The sequence below is a fragment of the Camelus dromedarius genome, chromosome 17 (assembly GCF_036321535.1).
Source record: "Camelus dromedarius isolate mCamDro1 chromosome 17, mCamDro1.pat, whole genome shotgun sequence".
Classification (NCBI taxonomy): domain Eukaryota; kingdom Metazoa; phylum Chordata; class Mammalia; order Artiodactyla; family Camelidae; genus Camelus; species Camelus dromedarius.
Genome location: NC_087452.1, coordinates 33,992,924 through 34,009,003, shown reverse-complemented (window position 1 = coordinate 34,009,003; position 16,080 = coordinate 33,992,924). Strand labels below are relative to the sequence as shown.

Here is a 16,080-nt window from a genome sequence, read left to right as displayed (position 1 = left end):
AGTAGGGATTCACACCGGTTTATTGGGGGCCTTGCCAGGCTGGGGACTGTTCCATGCACAGGCAGTAATGCGTGCAGGGAGAGACTGGGGACTGAGGTCTGGGGTAGTCCTCGGACAAGGGTCACTGGCAGGTGTTGTAGATCTGGACCTGCAAGTTGATGGCCTGAAGCACGCTGCGCATCCTGGCCTCCAGCCCGTCTAGTTGAGCCGCTTTGCCCTCCAAAGCCCGCTCGTTCTCCTCATAAGTGCCTTCCAGCTCTAGGAGAGACAGATCTCAGCTGAAGGGGCCTACTCCCTGAGGCCCACATCTCTGGAGCCCACCCACCCCCATCCTCACCTTGCAGCCGCTGTAGCTTGTCTTGAGCAGCTTGCAGCAAGCTCCGAGCCTCATCCCGCAGTTGCTCTGCCCGTGCCTGCGCAGCCAGCACACCCTGGGCCTTGCGCTCAGCCAGGGCCTTCACTGTCTGGTACTGGTCACTTAGTGGGCCCTGCAGCAGCTGCAGATATAAAGGGCAGGGTCAGGGTGGTGGCCCAGTAGAAGCCGAGCCTCTACCCCTACCCTCTTCCAACTGGCTCTGCCACAACCCACCTGTTCAGCTTCCCTGGCACGACCCTGGGCACTGCCTGCTGTTTCTTCAGCACTAGAGGCTGCCAGGCTATTCCCTGCTCGTTTCAACTTAAGAGCTTCCAGGAGACCATCCAATTGCTGAGCCCGCTCGCCTGCAGAGCTCAGTGCCTGCTCTGCACCTGCCATCCTCTCCTGCACCTGCCATGAATGGGCCCAGGGTTAAAAAGGTCTATGCGGCACACCCATAACCTTGCCCCACTGATGTCCCAGAGAGACCATACCTGGTGCAGGGTCTGCTCTGTGTCCTGTGTGTCAACCACTGCCCCCTGGATTGCACCCTGAGCAGCACCTTGTGCCCGCTGGGCCTCCTCCAGTGCCTCCTGTACTGTCTCTGCCTTCTGTTTCTCACCCTCAGCCCGGCTCCTGAGGAAGAAAGGAAATCAGGGCCTGCAAGTATCAGGAAGTGTCAAGAATGGGGTCTAAGGTCGGGGTCACACCGTGCCCGCCGTGCATCCTTCAGTAGCTGCTCTGCCTGACGGACGTCTCCCACAGTACGCGCCAGAATGGTGTCCACATCTGCCAAGCTCCGGACCCGCTCTGCAATCTCACCCGCCAGGTGCTGGATCTGCTCAGGTGATGCTGGGATGGAGAGCTCTAGCACCCGTGTGGCCACCATCTCAATGCTATCAGGATCAGCCCCCTCCTCTATGGGAACATAGGTAAGAGCTTAGGGACACAGATTCCCCAGCACAGGCATGGGGACACAATCTTGGGGTATGTACTCAGGGACCACACATGGGGTAGGGATTGCTAACAGGCATAAGGACATAACCACAATGACAGGGACTAAACATGGGACATAAATTCAGGGCTGTCGACTTCTGGACCACATATGGACAAGGGCTCAGGGTCCAGACATGAGCTCTTGCCCATTTGTGACCATAAACACAGGTACAATGCAGGCCCTGACCCACATATGAACACAGACACAGGGGAAACACCACATGGCCTGGGCCACAAGGGAGGCTCACGGCTGAGGAAGTCCTTCACACTCTGGATAAGTTCCCGCAGTTCCTGGTTGGCCTGTTCCGCCTGTCCCCTGGAAGCATTAGCCTTGTCCAGGGCTGCCTGGGCCCGCTGCTGTGCTTCGCCTGCCTGCCGACGGGTCTCAGCTACCTGGCTGAGGATGCCACCACCTTCTGCCAGTGCCCGCTGCAGCTCTGCCTGTGTGTGGCGGGCCCGGCCCAGGGCCAGGTCCGCCATGGCTGCTGCCCCACTGCAGCTGAGGCCCCCACAGCGGGGCTGCCCATCTTCATCCCGACAGCCAGCACCCCCGCAAGGGCTTGTAGCACACGGTGCATCTCCCGGGGACCCGCACACCTGCCAGACACAGAACAAGTCAGGTCCCAGTGGAAGGAACGGCCACACCCGCATGTTGCACCCCACACTTGTGCCTCACCAGTTCATTTATGCCTGTCAGGCTCAGGGTGTGGGTACGGGCAGAAAGCTCGTCCAGTGCCCGCTGGTTGGCCATGTATTTGCGGTTGAAGTCCTCCCTCTGGGCACCCATCAGTGCCTCTGTCTGGTGCCGGGTGCCTGCTGAGTTGCTCACAGGGCTGGGCACTGCCAGGGCCGACATGTTGGCACGACGTTCTGCCTCTGCTGACAGGCTGTGGGCATGGCGGATGCTGTCGTACGCACCTAAGTCGGGCAGAGACAGGCAGTCAGGTGAAGGTCAACCCTGACTCACCTGCCTAGTTGGCCAACAACTCACCCAGGAAGTTTGAATGCTTCAGCAGGTCCAGATGCTGGTCAAGCTGCCGCAGTGTAAGGTTAAGGGCAAGCCCGTCTCGCTCTAGACTGCTTAGTGCATGGTTGGCATTGAAGTTCTCATCCTGCACATCTGTAAGCTCTGCCTCCAGCTGGGTCAGGTGCTCAGTGGCCTCCCCGATTTCACGCCTGCATGGGGTGGGGCGGGGTAGGATGTTGTTTAAAGAGGCTTTGGCCCTGGTACATTGGACCTCTGCCTCACCCACCACGTATGCTCATTCCCATCCGCACCGCAGCTCCTCTGTGGCTTCCACGATCTGCGCAGTGGAGGCAGCTGAGGTGTTGCGGGCACCCACAATGCCCTGCACAGTGGCCAGCTTCTCCTGCATGTGCTGGAAGCTGCTCTCAAAAGCACCCAGCACACCCGTCTGCTGCAACTCCTGTGCCCACTGTTCCAGGCGCCGTGTACGGGAAGCCAGGTCCTGTACCATGCGGTCCCAGTCCCCAAAGCATGCATGGCAGGGGTGGCAGGCAGGAAAGACACCAGAGAAGCCACGGGCACACTGGTCACAGCGCACGCCAGACACGCCTGGGCGGCAGCTGCAGTGGCCTGTGGAACGGTGACACTGAGGTGTGTCTATTCCACGAGGGTCACAATCACAGGCTGCAGGAAAAGGGGAGACCACAAAGTTAGGGTGCCGGTGGGGGCATCCTGGGAAGTCCCCCATCCACCCTGGCCCCGCTGGCTCTCTCACCACGGCACTGCAACCCAGGGTCTCCCCAGTGGAGCTCCTGGCATTCAGAACAAGTTCGCCCACCAAAGCCAGGATGGCAGTGGCACTGTCCTGTGAACTAGAGGGGAAACAGGGCAAAGGTCAAGGCCTCAATCAGAGGCTGAGCCCTCAAGACTTAAGGCAGGTAGCTGGCCCCCTCTCCCCAGGGAGCCGCAGTAAGGTCCCATACCTCATTGCAGGTGGGGCCTCTGGCTCGGCTTGGGTGGCAGGCACAGGGCTGGCAGCCATGACCACTGGTAAGATTCCAGAAGTTGGGGGCACAGCGATCACAGCTAGGGCCCTGGACGTTGGGGAGGCACGGGCACTGCCCACTGCTTGGGTCACAGTTGCATCGGTCAGTGGATGGACACTGCTGGGGATCTGTGCCCAGCAGGTTGCAGGTGCAGCCTGTGCCAGGCAAGATGAGCACACTAATCAAGGGGAGCTGGAGCAGTGGAGACCCACCCCAATCATCCCGTCCCATGCCCACACTCACGGTGGCAGCTCTGTCGGGCAGCCTGCCCATGGAAGCCAGGCTTGCAGTGGGCACAGCGCGGCCCCTCCGTGTGGTGTAAGCAGTGCAGGCATTGCCCCGTGTGGGGGTCACAGGCATCAGGGTCCGTGGGGTCAATGTTCCCACTGCATTCACATGGTTGGCACCAGCCTCCTGGCCTTGATGGGTCCCCAAAGTGCCCAGGAGCACAAGCTTCACATCGCAGCCCTGCCCACAGTCAGGGGGAAGGCGTGAGTGCTTAGCCCAGCTGCACAACCCTGATCCCGTGCCTGCGCCTTACCTACTCACCTGTGTAGCCTGCCCTGCAGTGGCACACGATCTGCTGGGAGTACCCATCCCGATGGCAAGAAGTAGCAAAGTGCCGCCGGCTCCCAGGGCCTTCGGGGCAGGGACAGGGCCGGCACTGGCCCCCATATGGCAGTCGTGGGTCCCCGTGGAAGCCAGCAATGCACCTGCAGGGAGGAGGAGGAAGAGCTGTGCCATCCCTGAGCAGCCTGCCCACCCATCAGCTCGCTCACAGCTGCTCAGGCTCACCTTTCACAGTGCTCACCCCCTGTGTGATCACGGCAGCCCAGGCAGGTGCCTGTGTGGGTGTCACATTCGTCTGCATGCCCGTTGCAGACACACGGCTGGCAGCTAGGGAACCCCCACTGGCCACGCTGGCAGCGGTCACAGCGAAGCCCAAAGGCACCAGTTCGGCAGGGGCATTGCCCACTGGTCGCGTCACATAGGCCACTGAGTGCCCCCTCGGGGCTGCACTGGCAGGCTGGGGGCAAGGCAGAGATTGAGCCAGGGAGGGAGCTTGAGAGGATTCTGGTGGGGTCAGGGTAGAAGGTCAGGGAACGGAAGAGAATTTCATGTGACCAGGACTAAGACTGTGGGGTCCAAAGCAGAGTTAGGGGAGGGAAGAAGCAGAGCCAGAGGGAGGAGGGAGAACAGTAGTGGGGAGGAGAGAGAACAGGAGGGACGAAGGGGCAGGCGAGTACCTTGACAGCCTGTGGGGCCAAAGCCATAGTAGCCAGGGGCACAGAGGTCACAGCGGCGCCCAGCTACTGCAGGTTTGCACAGGCACTGACCACCATGGGGGTTGCACTCAGAACTCAGTGAGCCCTGGGGGTCACACTGACAGGCTGTGGGAAGAGGGTAAAGAGCAGGTCAGGATGAACCCCAACACCTCTGCTCCACCAGCTACCCCCCAGGCACTCACGCAGGGCTCCGTTGTAGAGAAAGGTAGACAGGCTGATGAGGAGGGGGCCACAGGCCTCAGAGGGAAGGGTCTTGCTAGGCATCAGGCCCTCCTCGTGGCAGCGGTAGCGTTCAAAAGTGGCACGGCGCTCCAGAGCCGCAGCATCACCTCCACTGAACATCTCCAGCACCAGGACACGGGGCAGCAGCACCAGCTTAAGACATGAGCATACAAGAAGAGTGAACCCCAATGTAAACTATGGACTTTGGTTGATAGTAATGTGTCCATGTTGGTTCCTCAATTGTACCAAATTTGTCACACTGATGAGGGATGCTGAGGGTAGGGGAGTATGTATGTGTGGGTGGGGAGGGCTATGTGCGAACTCTTTGTATTTGCTGCTCAATTCTGCTGTGTACCTGAAACTGCTCTAAAAAAATTAAGTCCATTAATTTAAAAAATTTTAAAAATTTAAATTAAAATAAAAACACATGAGCAAGGAAGAGTGAGGTTCAGACCTAGGACCATGTTGGCACTGCCAGAGCACTAAGCTTAGCACTCCCATGGACTTGCCTCTTCTGTCACAGACCCCTTCTATATAGCCACCACTACAGGACCCACCCCACAGGCCCTGCTATCTTGATTGGTATGGGGAGAGGGAACTGTTCACCGAGTCAATGAGTAGGCTGGGTCCAGAATAGGGGGCCTCAGGCTGGGCACCTCCTCCTGTTCGCACCAGCTTCAGATGCAGCTTGTAGGAGATGCCAGGCTCAAGGCACACAGGTTTGGGAAGCACCATGTACCTGGGGTAGGTAGGCAAGGACAGGTACGGGGGTCACCTAGAGTCCCTATACCCATCATCTTGGGCTTTCCCACCCCACACACAGCAACCAAACCATTGGCCAAGAAAGAGACTAGGACTGGGCCAGACCAAAGACAGCTGGACAATCTGACAGAGAATCTGTACAGAAGATTCCCATACACATGCTTCACTGGAATCACCTGTGCAGACTTGTCTTGCTTAAAACATTCCATACGGCATTTCCCTGGCACAAATACTTAGCAATTTTTCCTCAGTGACCTCTTCACACTTCCTCCAACCTCGACCTCCAGCCTCCAACCACTGCTCCTCTTCACCAAGACTGCATCACCTCCCACCACCCCAGGTCATTCCCATCAGCCTGCAAACCCATGCTAGGGTTCTTTGATCCCCGCTGAAAAAAAATCTTTGCTCAGTCCCTCCAGTCTCTCCCTGGCTGATTGATGCTTTGTCCTTGCTCTCTTGCCCAATGAATCCCTACATTTTTTTTTTAAACAATAGAAATTTATTGTCTCGCATCCTGGAGGCTAGAAGTCTGAGATCAAGGTGACTAAAACTTGATTGTAGTCACTGTCTCCACTCTATATATAGCCTCCCACTTCAGGGGAGCTTTTGCCCCATTATGCCATGCAGACGGCCTGTCCCAAGGTCACTGGCGACCTCCATGTAGCCAAATCCAGAGGTCACTTCTCTATTCTTATCTGCTCCAGTGTTCAGCAGCGTGTGATGAGATCAGTGTGCCTTCCTTCCTGAGACATTCTTCTCTTAGATTCTGGGACTCTGTCCAGACTCTCAATTTCTCCCCATCCCCCAGCTCCTCCCTCTGTACTGGCCTCTAACACTAGAGTACCCCAAAGCTTGGTTCTGGTCCTCCTTCCTTTCTCTGCTCATTTAATCTAGACCCACCTCTTTCGTGACAAGTCTCAAATTTATATCTCCAACTTGAGCCCTCCCAGTAATTCCAGACACAGAAATCCAACCATGCACTGGCCTTGTCCTCCATGTCTAAGCATCTCAGAATTGCTCCTCCCTATGTCTCCATCTCAATAAAGAGCCTCACCCCATTCAGATGCCCAAGCCAAAAACCCTAGAGTCACTTTTCCACTTTTTCTCCCTTTCCTACCTGTTTAAGCCATCAGCTCTGTCACTAGAACCCTCTGAAAACTTCCTCTTCTCACCACCTCAACTGCTACACCTCTGCCCAGTCCACTGTCACTCAGCTAACTCAACAGTTGCCAGGGGTCTCCCAGCTTCCACCTTGGCCCTTTAAGTCTATTCACTCAGCAACTAGAAGAATCTTTGTTAAACATAGTTATAATTGGCAAAATATCTATAAGGGTACATCCAGGTTCATTATGCTATTCTCTCTGCTTCTCTGTATATTTGAATATTTACATGATAAAAAGTTTAAAAGAAGTAAATTAATTAAAAGAAGATACACCAGGCTGTTTTTCCTCTCTTGGATTGCCCTGCTCCCAATTCTCGGGAGTGTACTATCTTTCACTATTTTTTTACTTAACTAATAAAAATCTTGCTTATATCAAAAAAATTTAAAAATTAAATAAAAGAAGATACATGAAACAAATACTACCCCAAAGACAATAAAACATTAATCAGACCAGTTACATCCCTGCTGAGAGTACTCTCTGATGCCCTCGCTTCCCCCACTGGGCACTCCCCATACTGACACTGGATGGGTTCCCATTAATTCTTGCCTTGGCCCCTGGAACCCAGGCCCATGCAGGAGCAGGCCTTGTTCTGTCTGCCTCCTTCCTCTGACTAGTGCCATGCCCAACAGCAGCTGGCAAACAGCACTCAAGAGGAGGAGGCACTTGAAGGAAGGAACCAGACTAATGACCAGTGGGGTCTTCTAAGTACCCTGCAGGAAGCTTAGGGCTGACCCACAGCTGTAGGTGTAACCATTAGTGTCCTCACCTAGTGCCTGGTCGTAGAGTCCCTGGGATGTGGTCATCCTTGGGCAGCACATGCCCACATGGGCTGTGGGCAGATACAGGTCCTGGGCGCTGCACTGTCAGTTCCACCTCTGCCCATTGCTCTGGCACCTGGGGAAATGGGACGATGGAGGAGATGCTCCCACACCCGGAGGATCAGCTCTGGGTTAAGTGTCACAAGGCCTGACCTGGGGTTCCAAGCGCAGCAGCAGGTCATAGTCCATGGCTCTTGGTACAGAGGACACCAGGAACTCCAGTGACTGGCCTTCCCGCAGTCTAACAAAGCCTGGGCCGGTCCAGGACGGAGTACCCCCGCGGGTGGCCAGGCGCTCCACCACATCAAGCCCCTTGGAGGCAATGTGGAGGCGGTGGGGACTCGGGCAAGGCATCTCCTCTTCTGCCACAGTCTGTTCCCAAACCCCAGCTCTTCAGCTGAGGCCCTGCTCAAGGCTGACTCCCTCCCCATAGAAGGCACCACCTGTAACCCTGCCTCTCCAGTCATAGTACCACCCACATCCTGCCCTCCCTACCTGCCCTCGGGCTTCCTCAGCCTCCCAAGTTAGGTGGTCAAGAAAGGGCCGGAAGTAACCAGGCTGCACCTGCTCACAGCGGCGCCCCACCATGTGCTGGCGGCAGCGGCACTGACCTGTGGCCTCGTTGCACCTAGAAAGTGAATGATTACTCAAGAAGGACTCCCATCCTGCCCAGGATCTTTTCCCACCCGTCCTGGAGCCCCTTATACAGCACTCACTGGGGATCCAAGGCACCACCCACGTCGCAGTCACATGGACGGCAGCCGAGCAGGTCGTGGCTCAGGCCCCAGTGGCCAGGCTAGGGGAGAGGAAATTGCTAGGGGCCAGAATTAGATCCCCTCGCTGTCCAGCAGGGATTCCAATGATGGCTGTCAGCCTCTACCATCTCTTGGGGAAAACATGAACCCTAGACCACTGACTCCCAGGCGTGGCCTCCCAGACCTGAGGCCTCTCAACCAGGACTGGCCCCTAAACTCTTAGCACCCACCCAATGGGGCTCGGACACCACCCCATCCCTGTGCTCTGAGTATAAGTGCAGAATTCCAGCCCCATCCAGTCGCACCAGGCAGCGGCTGCAGCTACGTCCAGTCACTAGACGCTTGCAGAAACAGGCTCCACTGCTGCGGTCACAAGGGGTGCCCCCAGGCACTGTGCCTCGTGTATCACACTGACATCCTGCAGGGAAGGAGACCTATCAGCACTGTGGGGAGCTGTGGCATTGCTCATGTCCAGTTGGGTCAAGAATAAAAGATCAAGGGTTAAGGTTAGCACAGGAGTCAGGACAGGAAGAACATACGCTGGCAGCCTAGAGGATCACTGGCACTGAGCCCGAAGAAGCCGTCACGGCATTGCTGGCAGCGAGAGCCCACCACATGCTCTTTGCAGCGACACTGGCCCGAGACCAGCCCCAGTGCAGGATCATCATGGGGGTCACAGCGGCCACCATCTTGGGAACCCATGGGGTCACAATCACAGGCTGAGGGCAAAAAGATATACAGGGTTATCCTATCCCAGCTACCCAGCACCAGTCATCTCTCAAGTCCCCACCCTAGATTCTCAGTCTGGCTCCATCCTATACCCCCCACCCCAAATCCCTGCAACTTGGACAGCTGTCTGGAACCTCAGCTCCTACCCCAGGATCAGCCTTCCCTCTCCCGTGTCCAATCCCAGCCTTACGGCGGCACACGGCTGGGTCCCGCAGGTCCTTGGTTGGGTCACGGTAGAAGAAGGGCCGGCAGAGCTCACAGTGGTGCCCGGCTGTGTTGTGCTGACATCCATCACACACACCTCCGCTCACATTGCCAGACGCCAAGTATATGGCCATGTCAAAGTGGCAGCTGTGGGCATGCCCATGGCATTCGCACTCTTGGGAGGGAAGGGCAGGGCAAAGGTCACTTGAGGGACCATGTCCTGAGGGTAAGGGGCTTAGGGATCCCCAGTGTCTCCTGAGGTCCCTGCCACAGGCCAGAATTTGTGAGTAGGGGTTCAGGGACTTGAAGGCTTCAGCATCATAAAACTGGGCCCCTAACCAGAGCAGACTGTGGAGGAGAGTTGAGGAAATCCCCAGGGGCATTAAGATGTGGATATCCTTCAGACACAGTTGAGGTGTTAGGAACTTAACCAGCCAGCTCAAGATTCTGCCCAGGGCACAGCCAGGCCACAGAGTTGTGGGACTATGGGGGCCAGGGTCTCACTCACTCCTGCAGGCATGACTGTGGCCGTCCTCAGCCGGATGCCAGGGCAGATCATGATAGAAATCCTGACACTGCTCACAGTTAAGGCCACGGGTGTTGTGTTTGCAGACACAGGCCCCATGAACCTAGGAGGGTGGGCAGGCAAGTGGTCAGCACTGTCCAGCCATGCCACCCCTGCCCGCAGTCCTACTCCAGCCAGTTGAAGGACCTCACCATGCCTTCAGCATGGGCTGGTGCCCCTGGGGCGGGTGCACACTGTGAGGCATGTCCATAGCAGAAGCAATTGCCACGCACAACCAGCTCATAGAGGGCATAATAGTACTTCTCTCGGATCTCCCGCCGTGGGTCAAGTAGGTTGTCCCCCAGCGTGTGTAGCCGTGTCAGGTTCACCCGTAGGTTGGTGATCTTTAGCAGGTCTAAGTGGGGGGAAAGGATGAGGACCAGCTGGCCAGGCAGGCCCTTGCTGCCCCATGCCCACCCAGGGGCTGAAGCTGCCAAGGTCACCTTGGGAGACCTCCTGTGTCTACAGCTATATGAGCTAAATTGGACTTGGCACCTGCCCTAGGAAGCACCCAAAATAGCTACTGAGGCCCCAAATAGTCACCAGCCGGACGCTGGGACTATGCCAGTTTCAAAGAATGGAACACTCACTCTGGATCCGTGGGCTATAGGGGTCTGGGATAGGGATGGAAGGGTCCAGAACACGATAGATGACCTGGAAGGGCATAGAGTCATTAGAGACACTGGACCTGACTCAGGCCCATCATGCCCCTTTCTGCCCCAAGCCCAGATCCCAGCCCTCACCTCTCCTTCAGTGGATGGCTCGATCTCTGAATAGCGGGACTCACAGACTACGTCATCCCAGTGCCGTGGAGGGGCCAGTGGAACTCCTGGGAAGTCAGCCCCACAGTCATAGGAGAAATATCGGTATACATGCCAGGTGTGTCCAAAGTCTGCTGAGCGCTCCACCAGCATGGCAGCAGGGCGAAATGTCTGGGTAGGGGGCATGGCTGATCAGTGAGCACCAGGACCCAAGTCCAGCCCAGGCCCATCAAGAGCCCTGCCCAGCTGAGGCCTGCCCTCAAGCAGATCACGGACAGGTCAGGGTGAAGAGAGGAAGCCAAGCAAGGATTAGGATGGGAAGCCACCTCTAGTGGGGAGACTCAGCGGACATGGGGCCCAGGGAGGCAGTACCTGACCCAGCCTGGGTTTGGGGCAGCATGGACAAAGGCTTGGAAGTAGGAGGCAACAGAAGTTGTGGGAGGTGAAGGAACCTCCCATCCAGCCAGAAAACAGCATATGAGAGCAGGGAGGCTGGGCTGAGAAGCTGGGACTCTATTCAGGGGCAATGAGGAGCCAAGCAGGGTGCTTCAAGCAGGCTCCCAGACACGCGGGCACCTTGAAGGTCATAATGAGGTGTGTGAAATGGAACTCAGCCTCCAAGTCCAGCTGGATGGTGACCACGGGGACACCTGGGGCAGGAGTCGGAGATCAGGGACTTGAGGCTACTGGTGGGCAGCCCTGCTCACCCATACACCACCCACAGCCTCACCATTCTCTGACTGCCACCAGGCTGCCCGGCGCTGTGGTGCAAAGCTGGTAACTACATTCTGGATGCGATGGCTGTTTGGGTTGTGTTTAGCAGAGAAGGGGCGCCGGGAGTCACACAGGAAGCACTTCTTCTCGTCCTAGGTTGGGTCAGGGTCAGTGCCTCAGCCAGTGCCAGCCCCACCCTGAGTCAGCCCTCCCACCCCACCCCCAGCCGCACCTGCAGGTGACTGACGATGCAGTAGGGCTGGGGGCCGTGCAAGCCACAGGTGGATGAGGCGGTCAGTCTGTCGGCGCGGCCCACTAGCAGGTCACCCGTGGCAGGGTAGCAGCTTCCTCGCAAACAGCCTGGCACATCCGGGGCCAGGGCCTGGGCCAGGGCGGTGGCCAGCACTGGGAACAGGGGGTCAGCCAGTTCTGCTGAGCTCCCACCCAGTAGCCACAGGGCCAGCTACCCGAGGACCCACCATCACATCCCGCGAACCCCAGGCCTTCACCCGGCCCTCTCACCACTCAGCAGCAGGCCAAGTCGAAACTCCCAGGGCCCAAGCTGTCCCCTCAGGTCCCTCCCTCGTTCCCCTGAGGCCCGGTCCATCCTGAAGAGGAGGGGAATCGGGATGAGAGGGGAAGTGGGAGGTCTGGGGCCCTTGCCACCCACCCCTACCCTTGGGGTCCCATGCTGACTCTGCCTGTGTGGGTCCTTGGCTGATTCCCCACTCAGTCCTCTGTCTGTCCAGCGGTCCCTCCACTTGCTCCGAGTCTGGCGACTTTGAGCAAAGTTGGGAAGCATGGCAGGAAGCAAAGCATGGAGTGGATCTCGGGCAGGAGCACAACATCATGCAGAAACCTTCCACCTTTCTGGAACTGGCTCAGCCACAAATTGGTGTGGGCCCCTGGGACCTTTCCCTTCCCTGAGCCTCTGCTGCCCACCATCATGCAGAACCTCCTCCTCCCTCATTCTAGAAACCAGACACAGGCCTGCTCACCTGCAAATCTTTATTGTGCCCCCATACCCAGGCCTGTGCAGAGCCAGGGGAAGGTAGGGGCCTGGGGCTTTACGCCACTGCAGTTAAGGAACGCACCAAGCAGGGGCCATGGCATAAGCAAAGGAGTCTGATCTTCGAGACCTCAAGGGCCCATGGAAATTAGCCTTTGTCCCCAGTGTTGTCGATGCTTCGGAAGTCACCATCGAGTAGTCTTTTCAGTCCCAGGGCTCCAGCATCAGCAGGGAGGTGGAAGGGTGCACTCAGGGCTGTCAAGCTCCCCTACTCAGGGATTTGGGAAGGTTTAGGATGGCCTGGCAGGAGAGACAGGACAACACAGGGGTATGGATAGAAATGGAGAAAGACCATCCCCTGCCCAAGGTCTCCACCTCCCCCAGTCACTACAGCACATAGGCACGAGAAGTGCTTAGTTTCCTGGTATAAATAGGTGCTGGGCACCGACAACAGAGCAGAGCAGTAGCGAGCGAATCCAGATCTTACGGCTATTCATCCACTCCGGACTTTCTGGCCTGCCGAGAGTGCCTGAGCCCGGGCTTGGAATGCGCGCTGCCGGAGCGCGTGCCCCACCCAGGCCCCTGGGACAGCGGCAGGACCAGGGACTCTGTGGGACTGTAGGGCCATGTCAGGATGACTTTGAGCTGCCACAGCTGCACCCACTTTCTGTCTGGGGTCGAGTGGAGAGTACCCCGGAGCTGCTGGCCCAGGGGAGAAAGCTGGGGGTTCTTCAGGGAAATCAGGAGGCAGTCAATCTGTTGGACTTCCAGGGTTGCTGGGAGTTACACCAGTTATCTGGAGTAGAGATCTCCAGTCACCCTGAGGGTCACATAGTCCACCTGAGGGGCTCAGGGATACTAGAGGTGGCTCAGAACCTTAGATCACTTAAAGATAAGGATCTATCAGGGTCTTGGGGCACTCGATGGCCTTAGGGAGTTTTACATGATGCTTCAGGTTTCTCAAGGTCAGAGGGCCACTGGAAGACATCATGGTGTCTCCTGGGGCTCAGGATGGGGGAGCCACTCAGTGGTGTCTCTGGTCTCTCAAGGTCAGGAGATTCCTGGGCCACTCTGGTCACTCTGAGTCACCCAAGCAGTCCCAGAGTCCCTCTTACTGGCATCCATAGACAGCAGTCAGCAGGTGGCATACGCATTGGCCCACAGCTACGTGTCCTCAAGCAGCTCTACTGCCTGCTGCTCCAGGGTCCACAGGGTGGCCACCTTCTTGCCCAGTGCCTGCTCGTTCTGTGCCAGGTGGTGCTCCAAGCCTGGGGATCAAGGTCATCTGAGCCAGGCTCTGACCTTTGGCCCTCATCTCTGACCCTGGTCCTCATCTCTGTCACGGCCTGACTCTGACCCCAGTCTTAAATGAGCTCTAACCCTAGTCAACATTTGACCCTCTGTTCTGAACTTTGTCCGCAGCCTGATCCCTACATGAAGCTGGACCTGACCTGGACCCAGCCCTGACCCTCCTACACCACCCTTGTGACTCTGACCCTCCCTTCTGACCCTGATCCTGCCCCTGTACCCTCCCCACCATGGCACAGCCATGCACCCTCCAGGTGGCTCCAGCTGTTCTGTGCCAGCTTTAGCAGCTCTTGAGCCTCAGCTCATTCCCGCTGTACCCGCTCTCCTACATCCTGCACCATGATCACCAGGCTAGACGTGCCCTCCTGCAACTCTGTCACACCTAACTGGGACACCTGCAACTCCTAGAGCAGGACTGGATCTGAAACCCCACCCCACCTAGACCCTACTGTCCCAAACACATTGCTGCCCAAGGTTCCTGGGGGGCAGGGGCTTTTAGAACTGAGATCCTGCTTCAGCCCAGCACAGTCCAGTCCCAGCCTAAACCCCACTTCACACTGTTCCAGAGGTGTCCCTGAGATTCTAATGTCCACTTTTCCCATCTCATCTTGTTCAGGCTCCCAGCCATGCCCAAGGCATGTGCTGCCTGCTCTTCTGCCTCCTGGGCCTGCAGCTGACTCAGGGCCAAAAGGGTCCTGAGAGCCACAGCTGCACTGGACAAACGCCCCAGGACTGGGGTCACATCCACTTCCAGAGCCACCCAGGCCAGTAGCTCTGCCACCTGAGGCAAAGGTCAGGGGATCACAGAGAGGTCACATTAGGGTAGCAACTAAGTAAAGTGTTCACATGGTCAGGGTATTTGGTAGCACCATAGTATCACAGTGGGTCAAACATTTCAGGTGGAGAACAGGGATCACAGTGGCCTCTGAACAAGAGGTGTGAGGGAGCTGAGGGGTTTGGGTGGGGTATCACCTCCTGTATACTGGCTTCCAGGCCTTGAAGTCTCTGTTTCACCACCTGCAGCCCTTGCTCTATAGCTCTTGCATGAGTTCCCGCCTCAGCCAGCACACCCTGAACATCCAGTGCTTGGTCCTGGGCCCTGACTATACCCTCCCTGAAGGGCACAGATGATCAGTTGGGCATCCCTTTCTTCCCCACCCTCTGACCTCTACATCCAGCCTCCTTGCCCTTCACCTGGTCTGCTGTGCCTGATGGAGGACACCTTCAGCTCTGGGCAGTTCCTGGCCTATGACATCTGGTACAGGGCAGGCACCCTGGATCTGATCCAGCAGGGCAATGCCTGCTGTTCCACCTCGGGGGAGAGGCACCGCCAGCCCATGCCATGCCACCAGCTCCACACTCATAGCATCTGCACCTTCATCTGTAGGGATGGAGGTAGGGACCCTGGACATGAATTCTGATCCCTGACCCAACGAACCTTGACCCTAACCTCTCACTGATCCTGCGTCTAACATGACTACATGGTATGCTGGAGGCTTCCAAGAACCAATTGTCAAATTTTCAAGAATTTTGCGAACCAACTGTTAAATGATAGGTAGACTGAAATCAGCCACGGGGGGATTCCTTCCACTGGAAATTGACAAACACTACAAATCAGTTCCTCCTGACCCCCAACCCTGACTTGCCAAACATTTAATAGAAAACTAGTGCTCCCACCTGACCCTTGGTCAACCCTGATGAGTATTCTTTCTTTTTTTTTTAATGAGTTATAGTCATTTTACAATGTTGTGTCAAATTCCAGTGTAGAGCACATTTTTTCAGTTATACATGAATATACATACATTCATTGTCACATTCTCTTTCGCTGTGAGCCACCACAAGATCCTGTATATATTTCCCTGTGCTACACGGTACAATTTTGTTTATCTATTCTACATTTTGAAATCCCAGTCCCTTCCCACCCACTGAGTATTCTTAATTCTAGGAGTATTATAACAGGTCCTGGATGCCCACCTGCCCCTGCCCTCAGACACACAACTAGCAGATATGTACCCAAGAGGGAATGCTGGACAGTCTGAACAGTTGCTTGCACATGAGCCACAGTGGCCACACCCCTGGGCCCCCTTATATGACGCCACATCTTCTGGGCCTGGATTCCCATAGAGCTTGCAGTGGCCTGGATTTGCAGTAGCTGGTAGGGGCAGATCAGACGTGGAATGTTTCTCCTGCAACCCCATGGTCAAGCCATGATACCCTATGACTTCCCCCATGTTCCCCTCCATGGCCCCCATGGCTCTGTACCAGTTGCTGACACCGCTCCGAAGTTGTGACTGCTAGGTCCAGGCTATAAGAGGAGTTACAAGAGGCAACCAGAACCCATTGGGTGGTGGGCAGGGTCCTGGGACAAGAGGGAACAACACAGGGCATAGGAACACAGGCCAGCCCAGGTCCCCAACCCG

The 16,080-nt window shown here is 56.6% G+C and overlaps 1 protein-coding gene across 2 annotated transcripts; it reads right to left on the bottom strand.

The window, feature by feature from the left end:
* Positions 1 to 2: 2 nt before the first annotated feature.
* On the bottom strand, positions 3 to 12,160 carry LAMB2 (laminin subunit beta 2). Of its 2 annotated transcripts, none has more exons than XM_031470282.2 (33): positions 12,040 to 12,160; positions 11,866 to 11,951; positions 11,576 to 11,748; positions 11,360 to 11,495; positions 11,206 to 11,279; positions 10,612 to 10,800; positions 10,459 to 10,522; positions 10,021 to 10,223; positions 9,812 to 9,932; positions 9,290 to 9,478; positions 8,910 to 9,089; positions 8,676 to 8,788; positions 8,332 to 8,411; positions 8,111 to 8,243; positions 7,769 to 7,927; positions 7,564 to 7,691; positions 5,479 to 5,611; positions 4,833 to 5,025; positions 4,612 to 4,755; positions 4,160 to 4,391; positions 3,914 to 4,077; positions 3,608 to 3,832; positions 3,302 to 3,519; positions 3,094 to 3,190; positions 2,630 to 3,002; positions 2,343 to 2,527; positions 2,028 to 2,269; positions 1,600 to 1,948; positions 1,066 to 1,273; positions 850 to 991; positions 590 to 766; positions 338 to 497; positions 3 to 258 (listed from the first exon to the last, which is right to left on the bottom strand). In XM_031470282.2, the coding sequence occupies exons 2-33, from the start codon at positions 11,948 to 11,950 to the stop codon at positions 122 to 124; spliced, it is 5,406 nt and encodes a 1,801-aa protein (XP_031326142.2). In that variant the 5' UTR covers position 11,951; positions 12,040 to 12,160; the 3' UTR covers positions 3 to 121. The 2 variants fall into 2 exon arrangements, with proteins under 2 accessions (XP_031326142.2, XP_064352611.1); XM_064496541.1 differs by having other exon boundaries at positions 12,045 to 12,133.
* Between the last annotated feature and the right edge of the window lie 3,920 nt (positions 12,161 to 16,080).

What these genes read in the sequence shown, in the direction of transcription:
- LAMB2 (XM_031470282.2), bottom strand. Translation starts at nt 11,950, where the DNA reads ATGGACCGGGCCTCAGGGGAACGAGGGAGGGACCTGAGGGGACAGCTT. An exon ending in CTGCAGGGCAGGCTACACAG is followed by an intron (nt 3,833 to 3,913) that starts GTGAGTAGGTAA and finishes GACTGTGGGCAG; the next exon opens with GGCTGCGATGTGAAGCTTGT. An exon ending in GAGGCCCCACCTGCAATGAG is followed by an intron (nt 3,191 to 3,301) that starts GTATGGGACCTT and finishes TTTCCCCTCTAG; the next exon opens with TTCACAGGACAGTGCCACTG.